This window comes from Hyalella azteca, unplaced genomic scaffold (assembly GCF_000764305.2).
Source record: "Hyalella azteca isolate HAZT.00-mixed unplaced genomic scaffold, Hazt_2.0.2 contig11675, whole genome shotgun sequence".
NCBI classification, from domain to species: Eukaryota; Metazoa; Arthropoda; class Malacostraca; order Amphipoda; family Hyalellidae; genus Hyalella; species Hyalella azteca.
In genome coordinates this window covers 20239-31710 of record NW_025941663.1, presented here as the reverse complement: position 1 = coordinate 31710, position 11472 = coordinate 20239, and the positions used below count along the sequence as shown (strand labels likewise).

The 11472-nt window shown below is 39.1% G+C and overlaps 1 protein-coding gene across 1 annotated transcript; it reads left to right on the top strand.

The window, feature by feature from the left end:
* Window positions 1-1163: 1163 nt before the first annotated feature.
* On the top strand, window positions 1164-10756 carry LOC108669746 (lysophospholipid acyltransferase 6). The gene is made up of 6 exons (XM_018157152.1): window positions 1164-1175; window positions 1320-1498; window positions 8284-8453; window positions 9423-9534; window positions 10085-10226; window positions 10556-10756. The coding sequence occupies exons 1-6, from the start codon at window positions 1164-1166 to the stop codon at window positions 10754-10756; spliced, it is 816 nt and encodes a 271-aa protein (XP_018012641.1).
* Window positions 10757-11472: the final 716 nt, after the last annotated feature.

Here is an 11472-nt window from a genome sequence, read left to right as displayed (position 1 = left end):
TATTCTCTGTTGCGTACAAACCTCCTCAGGTTTGTACGCAATAGTTAACGAATAAGTGTATGTTTCCGGAGAGTGACATACGGCGGTATAGAGGGTTAACAGTGATCACAGAAGAGGACTGCATCGAGGCTCTAGTTTGAACAACGAATAATCTTCCTCTATACCTCGTACTACTCGAGGCTCTAGACAGGGCGCTGAATGCATCCGTAATTTGCTTACATTTTCCTCTGTTGTTCGCACTTTCCATCGAATGTTAATCTACTAGATCACTAAATTTATTTTAATCGTGGATATTGGTAAAATACATTCATTTTAGCTTTTGTGATAGTTTAAACTTTCTTTACTTGACCGTTAATGGGATGTCAGTTTGATTTTAATTTGTTTTTTCTTCCCTCAAGGGGGACTTCTGACGCGTGTCTGTGCTCGTCAGAAGTCCTTTGGGAGTTCGCGCTCCTAGGGGGATTGTTCCTGAGCGCCCCACCGCTGAGCTCGCGGTGTCTGACTGCAGTTCTCAGTTGTGGGGTTAAGTTATTATGTAGGTAGGATTCCTTACATTTCCCTTCTCTGTATCTATCGTGCGGGCGGCCGACGTCCCGTGTAAGCGACCTCTTGTTCGAGTGTCTTAGTTTCTGTTGCTTTTCACCTGTCCCTCCTTGTCACTTCGTCTCTTTGAGATGCTAACGCTGCTTCTTTCGAGCCAGCTTCAGCGGGCTGGACAATTGAGGCCTTCCGCCCCTTGTGGGTGATGAACGATTTTTTGATTTAAGAAACTTTCAATAATCGAGTCCTTCCATCTCGTTAGTGATGTTAATTTTGAATTTCGGTGCGAGATAGCTAAATAGCTGAAGCACTAGTAAACATGTTGCAATTAAACTAACTGACTTGGTTTTTTTTTTCTTATACAATTTTATGCGCGTTGACGAAGTGTGCAGTGTATGCGGCATTGACAGGCCGTTCCTGTGACCATACGGCACCAATTGCATAATTTGGATTGTATTTGTTCTAATATCAGTTGAAAGACATCTTTAACGTTTTCTTATCATGCAATTGTTATTATACGAAATAAAGACGCACAATTTCACTTTGACCTACCGATTATTCGCGCCCACAGCCATTGCGCTCTCGTAGGCGCTGTCATTTTCTACAAATTTTGCACCTATAAAATGGCTTTAAATGTGCGTGCATTTTATCCCGTGTGCAGGTAAACTTCATCTTCGCCCAACTGATGGCCATTGCGCTCTCATGGGCGCTGTCATTTTCTACAAATTTTGCACCTTTAGTGTGGCTTTAAATGTGCGTGCATTTTTTCCCGTGTGCAGGTGAACTTCATCTTCGCCCAACTGATGGCCATTGCGCTCTCATTTGTGCTAAGGACGCGGCTACCGCCCCTCCCTGGCGGCGACGGATATACCAAACAACAGCAGGAGCACAGACAGCAGCAACGACATCAGTTTGCTCTCATTTCCGGACTACTTCTCACCTACTTCTGTTTTGGCAAGTGAGCATGTTGTTTTACCAATTTTTGTTATGTATAATTGAACTTTGTTTATGCAAGCTTTGTTTTATTTTTATATTCCTCTAATTTCATTTTTCGTGTAGGAGGGAAGATTTTATCTTTGATGGCAAGTCCGATGAGAGAGACATTAATCTGTCAAAGATTGTTGCTGCCACGAAGCACTAGGTAGTGAGCTCATAATATTATAACTAACTAAGCTTATTCCTTTGCACTGTAAATGATTCTCCCCACGCCTACTTGATGAATGCTGAGTAATTTTTAAGCATCTTTGAGAAGATAAAATGCGAGGGAAAGGAACAAACTAGATGTTCAATATTGTTGATGTACAACCGAGTGCAGTGGCTTAAAGTCTGCAGCGGAAGACATGAGCGGATGTGTAGTGATCGTGAGCCCTGTAACCTCGGGGCGTGTTGTGTTCTTGGCAGCTAAGGTCAGCGCTGTTACTGGTACGGCTGTGAATATTTTTGTGTGGGTAACGTACAGTAACTAAAGCCCATATGCAGTAAACTAAAGCTCAAGTTTGTGTCAAAGGCGTCTGGGTGAAACGTTATTTGTCGCGGTAACGCCACGAGCTGTAAATTTCGTTTGCACACTCGAGAATGTTGACTTCATGTTGAACCCTGTCTCTTGTGCTGGTATTTCCACCCGCTAATCTTCAGTTCAGTGGTCAACCAGCAGCCGTTTCATTTCTTCTTTTTAACAAGTGGGGATTTTCACGCCCATAACTCCACATGGCACGCTAAATATTGATTTTTTTTCCATTTCAACTTTTTTGTAGTGTGGGCAAATAACGCTATATTATATGAGGCATTTGAATCTAATGCTTCCAATGAAATCAATCTCTTGAAGAGAAAATAATTCTTTACTCGGATCGCGCACTTGGAAAGATTGGAGATCCTTCCGCCATCGCCTGCTTTCTGTCTTCATAATTGGTAAGACTTAGAAGTTGATATTCCGGAGCTGATTCATTATAGGATCTGTGTAAAAATTTACAATTATAATGAACTCGAGATTGTTGTGCAGAAGCAGGACTGTATTATGGATTTTAACTTGCCTAATTATTATTATTGCCTAATTAATTTCTTTTCTATTCTATTCTATTCTAATTGACACAGTGATTATCAGCTTTCAATGTTGTGTGAAACTGAGAGCTGTCGAAACTTCTCAATTTGGGTTTCCAGTTAAGTAACAACTATAAATATGTATTATTGGTGTTACAACTTGAGCTTTATCCTTTGAGTGTTAAGTTCATTTTTCATTAATTAGTAAAATTTGGAGTCACCAAAGACAGGCACCGAGGAAGTTTAACATTACAATAATCTTGTGTAAACACAATAATGGAAGAATGCTGTCATAGATACCGGTAATACTTGAATTAGAAAAGTTTCCACGATATCATGAAATGGTTTAAAGATATTAATACTTTAGTACTTTCCGCATTTGAGTTGAACCTTCATTGATTTATGAGCGATCATTTATAGATGTAGCGACTTGCGTGTTTACTTAAGATCTTCTTGGCACTCGCTGGCGCGAGAGCAACTTCAAGCTTGGCAGCAAATCTTGTTGATCTGCACAAATGTATCAATTTAAATTGGAAATTTATGAAAATTCAACTGTGTACGTTTTATGATTACTTATTTAGAGATTGTGAAAATTATAAATGAGAAGTTGGTTTACATAGATCACTGGTTGTATACATTTTAAACGAGCTGTATGTGTATATAGAGAGACACTCATGATTATTCAGGCGTGTATTATACAGATTACACTTCCGAAAATGGTATTATATCCATCTGTGAACGTAATGAATCCGATCTGATGTGTTTTGTATATATTAGACCTTGCTGAATAAATATTATAGGATACGACTGAAAGGCCAAGCGAAGATTGGATTACATTACATTTATGAATGTGTTTCCTGAACCTGAACTTGTTTAGTTTCTATTAGATAAACTATCATTACGCGAGTCTAAAATCATCAACCATGAATTCCACTATACAATACATGTGAAGCGGGAAGTATTTCCTGTAATGCACTCGTGTGTCTTGTAGAAACTCTTCCGCGCATATATTGGGCTGTTTATTAGACTTTCTTTATGCTCTGTTTACGGTGGCAGGGCTTGGCAAGATTCCCCTCAATATTAGATCGTTGCGGGGATTATTACATTAGCTTTTCATAATTACTGAGTGACCAAATTGGCATTTATGATCTTTGGTGTAGAATGCCGTTACTTTAATTTATTTCCATGTTGTTCATAAAATTTATACCAATTATCAGACGTCTTGTCAATACCTGTTTATATATTTTGCGTGTTGCTGTAGGCGATGGCAGCGTAAATTAACCTTGAATGTCTGGACATTTTTCTACCACACACAGGCGTAGAATAATCAATATTCCAGATGTTTTCGATCCTAATTACGCTACATTTTAATTCGCTTTTCTAATATATGCGTTAAGCTAGTTTGATTCTCTACAAAATCGGTCTTTAAATGGACAATTGCTTGCCTGAAAGCATTTTAAAGAATAGAACGACCCTGCGTCGAAGCATCGCTCTGTATTACTAAAATAATTACAGTATGCTACGTAGACGGCTACTCTGAATGTTAGTGATGGTTCTGATGATGCGAGTTGAATTGTAGACGAAACAGGAGCCGTTCGTATCGGCTGTCTCATGCGTGCTAGGATGTGGGTGAATGACTGGAATCATATACCTATCACATCTCAGTCTCGCCCCCGAAAAGCGACAACTCGAGCCAACACTAGCCCCATTTAGCAATGGAGAAACCTATTTAGCGTAAACACCGCCAACATACTTTTCAAGGAAACTAGAAATAGTTCTCAGTTGTGGAGTCTCTTGTCATATAAGGTAGTGAGCTCTGTAACTTTACAAGGCCTGTGTGAAGCGTTTGTTAATTTTGGTACGATCGGTGCGATGAGTGCAAGTCAAGTCACGCACAATCAGAAATGAATACTTTTTAAATTTTTTTTTTGAGCTTGAGTTCATTAACATTTGTAAATTACGTCAATTATCCTTGTTGAGTCCTTTTGTCCGCTGAACTCGCAACGTGCAAGTGCTGCAACTGCTTGGCTTTATGCAGACCTAGCAGGTGTTCGTAGTATAGTTCCATGTTTTGATCAAAGGCTGTTGTCATGTTGTCTCGAATTTTAGCCTAGCTTAACTAGCCATTCAGACTTTCAAAACATTTTTTTTGTGCGATGTTCGTGTGCACGATGGATGAAGAATTTCTGCTAATCTTTTCTCCCAAACAACGAAAATCCTACTCCTGCAATTTCGGAACGTAAAATCACCTACTAATTTGTTCAACAGATTTACACCTATAAACGTAACCTAATGTTAATAATGAATATAAAGTGTGTATAAGAATTTATACACACTTTCCCTCTATTTATAAGTATTTAAGTATTTAATATCATTGGGTTTAAGAGCGAGAGTTGACGACGCAATTAAGGCATGCATCTCTTCCTGCCCTCGCCTGAAGGACATCATCGACTGTCGCTTCCTATTACCTGTCATGATGGTAACCAGACCCTGGTATCCACTTGCTAAATTCTGGCATTGCTGCGTGCCCACATTCTCGCGTGAAGTTTACAGCCTTCCTACCAAGCGCGCTGATTATATAGTACGATCCCTTCAGATCGTCTTATTGATCCTTACTGTCCTCGGACCCGCGATTAGGCGGATACCGCGATGAGTGCTTGCAGATTTCTTCTACGGTATTTGCATTACTTAAATCTTATTTAAGTATAATTTCTCTTCTGTTGCTACTCTCGCTGTATCAACTTTCTGATGATGTAGATGGTGGATTATTTTTTGTTTAACAACATTTCATCCCCTGTAATCTGATCAGCCAGCCGTAATCTTTCCACCGACGTGTACTCTTTCCGCCCTTATTCCTACTCATGAACGAATGCATTAATTACCCATGTTGTGGCGTCATGCGTGAGGAATGCGACCAACTCGTAGCTCTGTTCCGCCCTGGTCTCATCTGTCGAACATAGCGATGAGCCTCGTCCCACCTTAATGGTAATAAACCTTGGATGAAATCATGCTTCTATATTACCTCGAGCTGTGATGCGTCAAGGATCTCTTGCGTCCGCCACATCAACAGGCGCTCAAATCCTAGAGAACTGAGGTCTTGAAAGATGTCACGGCTTAAAGATAAAAAATTGTAGGAAGTATCGCGTTTTTTATTGTAGAATAATCCATTGAATTTAGTATTTATGTACTTGATATAGAATAATGTTCTAGCATATTTTCAAAGCACGATAATCATAAATTCGATATCTTCGCATATCAAAGATTATCTACAATTGGTGGAAGTAGGTATTAATCTCTATTTAAACTCTCGGGTTGGGTGAATTAAAACTGAATTTGTAGGGATATTTAATTAACCTAGACCCGGTAAACTACTATGCGATTCACGCCCTTTTTTGATTGTTTAGGGCCAGGATAGGAGGTGACGAACGGCCGCTGTGCTGCGATGATGTCATGCGGGCCTAATAATAGCTTTTGTGTAGTCAACGGTCTTGATAAGCCATCTCGTCCACTGTCGTCCGTACAATTTTCCTCAGTGCTCGCTCAAACTAATATCGGAGTGTAGCAAGTTCATGCAATATCGAATACCTATAGATTCTGTAAAAAACTTGTATTATTCGTCGAAAAAACCTGGTAAAAATGAATATAATGACAGCAAATTTCTCTGTTATAAAAAATGTGTTAAAATCCGAATGCGTACATGAGGCTACCTGATTGAGCCTGCCTGCACCACTCTGACGGACTGAGAAATACTAGTTTTTCCCAGCCTGATTTAAGTAATTCGAGTGATTGATATGTAGGCGGTTTTACCAGCGACTTTAATTGGACTATTGCACATGGATATTTACTCAATAATCTTGTGTATGCTTGTTTTGAGTATTTTTTCACATCAATACTTGTCCGACTAAAATGTTTGCCTGTTATTTATTTGAAAAAAAAAACTTCTTCATTTCTAACTCGCGTGTGTTTTTAGAGTTATCCTAAAATTTATCGTGATTTGTTTAATTGTAGTCGTTAACTCGATCAGATTTACCATCTCATTCAATAGTGATCCTAGCGATTTCCAAATAAACGTTCTTTACTCGACACCACCGCAACTCCATCCTTGCATAATCTGAACAAGCCGGGGGCTTTTTTCTCCAGAAATTTTTTTGCTGAGTTGGAAAAACTATGTTCAGTAATTAATGCTTTCGCTATAATTTCAAAAAGATCATCATCATGACTTTCTTACATCATATGTCTTGTAGAACTAAATTCTAATGTAGCTAATCAGTTGAAGAAAAGTTGCTCTGAACCATACGTTGAAGATAAGACGCCTTCTGCTTATTTATGAGCGCTTTTTTATATGTGTAAGGAGTCTTCATAGACCGAACCGCCTGACAGTGAAGAACAGTACCTGCATTGTTCTGTCCTTGGAAACAAGTAACTTGTGTTCTGATGCGTCGACTTGCGGCAACTATTGCTAGAAAAATTCTGTGTACTTATCCGATGCCGGTTAGAACTCTTCGGAACGACTGATGCAAGTTAACTGTTCTCTAATTTTGGGTTGTACTGGGGTGGTTAATGGTTATATCACCTTCTCTTTTTTTCATTGCGCGTAATTCCTTTCTCAATGTACTAGGGGGTACCCAAAAAGGAATGATTTTTTATAAATTTATTTATTTATCAAAAAATCTTCCTTTAGAATTGGCTGGAGTGAAGTCCAAATCACTTGGAATAGTTCCACAACCACAAGTTTGTCAATACGTCTACGTCGATCTTCATGAACTAGGTCCCCAATTTTCCAAACATTTTCTTCAGTGTAGTTAGTAGGACGACTTCTGCGAGGTTAGTCATCAATTGAAATATTAGTCAATATTGAAAAGTTAGTCTGTAGAATTTACTTTAAATTTAATAGTAGCTCATTGCAAAAAAAAATTCAGTCATCAAAAAACGAGGCGCGCCCAAAAAAGTGTAACAAAAGAAATTTGCGAGTGTGAAACACGGCCTTCAAAGGCAGCAATGCGTGCCGCATTAACTGATTAATGTTAGTAGCGGTACTTCCAAAACATCGGAGAAAGCGGTACTTCCAAAACTTCGCCCACCACAGTCAGTCCGTTTTTTTAACACCCCTCGTCTCAGTAAATGTGTGCAGAGCCGGATTATTCGAAGAGCTCATTTGCATACAAGCTGTGGCTGCTGGTGCTCACCACGACGCTTAATTGCACGACATGGCTGCTGGCCGAGGCCGGGTGCAACATCGACTCAATTTTCCCTCTCGGCTCGACTTGAGCCTAGTGAAAAAAACACTTGGACATGTTTCTTTATCCGTTTGATATCTCGAGGCTTATCAGGCGTCACTACGTTGAAGTGTGGTCAAGAGGCGTTGCTCTTGCAGCTCTCGCTCTCAATTCTACAATAGTTAATAACTCTAAAACTTGACCTCTGATTGCTCCAAACTGAACACTCAAATGCGTCAGAAAAGAGTGACATGTCCCGAGCGAAAGAAGTGGTATTATTCTTGTCCTAATGAAACTTTATGTTCTCCGGTTGAATTTTAACTAAATATTAAATACAAACAACAATTTCTATATGCTGTTGTTATTTCGCGTGTCATTATATCTGTGCAAACTAGATTTTTTGAAAGCATTTTTTCGAAAAGAGCAGCAAATGTTATGTTGGTGTCAGAGTGTTGATGCGTGTTGTGCTTATAATTGTCTTGCTGGTCAGACAAACGCTGCTGGCGCTGGTGCTGGCGGGTGTCTGCTACATGTTGCTGTGGACCATCCCTGCGGTGTCGGTGCACCGCGTTACTCTCGTCGCCTGCATGAGCTTCTTGTCAGCAGCGCACGTGTACAGGCAGTCGCTGCAGCAGGCCGCCTTCGTCATTGATATCACAGGTGCCAATAGCAACGTCTTACTAGCGTGTATTAAATTAATCAAATTCACAAGAACCGGACCAAGATAGAAAGTTTCTAGTTTAGAAATATGTGTACAATAAACAAGTTACTAGCGTGTATTGAATTAATCAAATTCACAAGAACCGGACCAAGATAGAAAGTTTCTAGTTTAAAAATATGTGTACAATAAACATGTTACTAGCGTGTATTGAATTAATCAGATGCACGTGTGAGAGAATACTAGCATGTATTGAATTGAATTGAAGTGATAGAACCAGCTGACGATAAGAAGATTCTAGCTCAGAAATATGTGCCCGATTCAATTAATTAAATTTTTACTGGGTTTCCAGTGAGAGAACCGGACCACGATAGGTAGATAGTTATGATTTAATGATAATGATCCTTGCGTGATTTTGGCTGAACAATTATACATGTGTTAGTGTGATAGTTATTGTATTAATGATAATTATTTTTGGGGCGCACCATGTCCGCATTAACTACTTCTATTAAGTCTTCTGAAGTTCAGCTTCAGAGTCCCCTTAGATTAAAGATGGTAATGAAGATGATGATTATTATAAGTAATGTATTCAATATGTTTGTAATAATAATAATGACAAAAAATATGATGTTTCTCTTATCCACCTTGAATATTTGTGAAAAGTGGAATGGCGAAATAAGTTTTTTTTAGTAATGGGATATCTGAGAGAAGTACCCCATTTATACATTTGTATCGATTCTTTTTGTTGTTGTGTGTATTACTTCTTTTTCTTATTCGTCCTGTTTATGTATATAGGTACGTCTGATGGTTTTATATTATTGAAGATTCAAAATTATAATCGAATTATGATTTTTAAATGGAATTTGAGCATTACGTAATTAATACTGAACACAAAATTTAACATATGGTCAAACCGGTTTCGTTTCTCATGAGTTAAAAACAAAATCTCAATTTATATCTCGCCCTGCTAGGCCCGCTGATGCTGATGGTGCAGAGAATATCGACGGTAGCGTTAGGTCTCCACGACGGCCTCACGAAAACGCCGGAGAAAATGACGTCCCTACAACGCTACAATTCCATCACGTCAGTAATGCGTCAAATGTAACCCGTCCTTATAACGCTACAACTCCATCACGTCAGTAATGTAACAAATGTAACCCCCCTTATAACGCTACAACTCCATCACGTCAGTAACGCATCGAATAAACCCAACCTTATGTCAGTTCTTTTATCTTAATTTTTTATCTTGTTTCTCTAAACTCGTGGTTTAAAGTTGTTTCGTTATAGATGATCCGTTTAGATATATAGTACTTTTTTTCACTAGGCTCGAGATCATTTTTTTAATTTCAACTGGTGTGACCTTTCTGCTAGAAGTAAACGTAGCTCTTCATTCACATGCGCAAATCATTTGTTAAAACAGATCGGAATTTATCAGAAATCGGAAATTTTTTTTATTACCATATCAGTGAAGTACGTGTGCGCTGTGAATTTCAAAGGGCTTGATAATAGACTATTTGTTGCATAAATATGGTTCAAAGTTAATTTATGTGAAAACTCCTAATTTTTTACTTGTTAAAGAATATATTTCTGTATAATTCCAATTTCCTCACTCGTGGTGTTTTATTTATTTCAGGAAAAAACCGAGTGCACTCGAGTATTTCAGTTACTTGCTGAGCTTCCAGTCAATCTTGGCGGGTCCCTTCCTGATGTACTGCGACTACAGGGATCACATCAACGGCAACGACGAGTTCTCCAGGGCGGTGCTGCAGTACAAAGTGAGTCTTGTTCTCAAATTGAGTCTCAAACAAAAGCGAGTCTCAAACAAAACAATTGTTCTCCACCAGAGCGTTACTAAATTTTCGTCCATTGTTCTTAAGTATCTTTTGTACGTTGAAATAACGATAAAAGAGTTCAATGTAATCGGCTTCAATTCTCTCTCAAACGGTCTTAGCCGTTTGAAACTTGAGTAGATCAAACCTGCATCTTTATACTTGATAGCTCATGTTTAGGTTAGATGATTAAACAAGGTTACACTGCTTCCTTTATATCTCCCCTAGACACGATTTGTAATTGTGGTCCACTTATTTTATGTTTTTTCATTCAGTCCGTAAAACAAGCTCAGCTACGCGAGACCGACAGAGCTCCTGAAGGCTCCTCTAACCCGCCCCTGGTGCCTCTGAAGCCCGTCAGCGTTGCTTTCAGGAAACTCGCCTTGGGGGCCTTGTTTGGAATTTCGACGGTCTGCATTGCCTCTCGCTTCCCTGTCAGCCTCCTCACTGGTTTGTATTTTGCCCCACGGCTGTGATGATGAAAGTTCTTAGAATTTTCGGCTAAAATTTATAGACGGTTCATTGTCTCTTTTTAAGAACTTACTAGTGTGAACGATGGAATTCGTTCACTGTTAGCCGCGTTCATTTATTCATTTCGTTTGCATTTTCTAGTCTTACTATGCACAGAGCGTATAATTGTACAGCTGCGTGTGGCATGGTCGCCTGGGTAACATTGCAGTCCGACCTTCCTGCAGTGGCAGTAACGTTACGCGAGGTCAGGTCTGACTGGCTGTATGTCGGGTTCGGGTAATCAGTCGTGCCCCGCCAGCCCAATAGCGAGGTCCTAACCAAAGCTCACTCCGCTATATACCATCTCTCAGCGATCTTGTGCCCTAACGCTAGAATTGTGGCTGTGCTTTGAAAACTGTTATGAAGCTGTATATCGATTATACAGCTTATTATATTATACCTCCATCTCGCTAGTTTTTTTATATTTTCAACGTGCTTCTGTCTAAATTCTTCGTTGTCAAGTAAAATTTCGTACTGATTGAAGTTTTTAATTAACTGAAAACAATTGCAATACAATACCAGCGACAGAAACTTTTTTTTAAGATCGGTGTTTTTTTCAACATGTTAGTTACCGACGTTTGGCCGTGTAGTTCGAACATTTTGACAACACTGAAAAGTTTGACGAACGTCCGGTGACACAATATTTTCGAAATGATTTGAAAAACTATTATTATTATGGATT

Excerpts from the sequence above, each read along its gene's own strand:
- LOC108669746 (XM_018157152.1), top strand. Across the intron at positions 9,535-10,084 it reads CAACGCTACAATTCCATCAC|GAAAAAACCGAGTGCACTCG; the intron begins GTCAGTAATGCG and ends TATTTATTTCAG. Across the intron at positions 10,227-10,555 it reads GGGCGGTGCTGCAGTACAAA|TCCGTAAAACAAGCTCAGCT; the intron begins GTGAGTCTTGTT and ends TTTTTCATTCAG.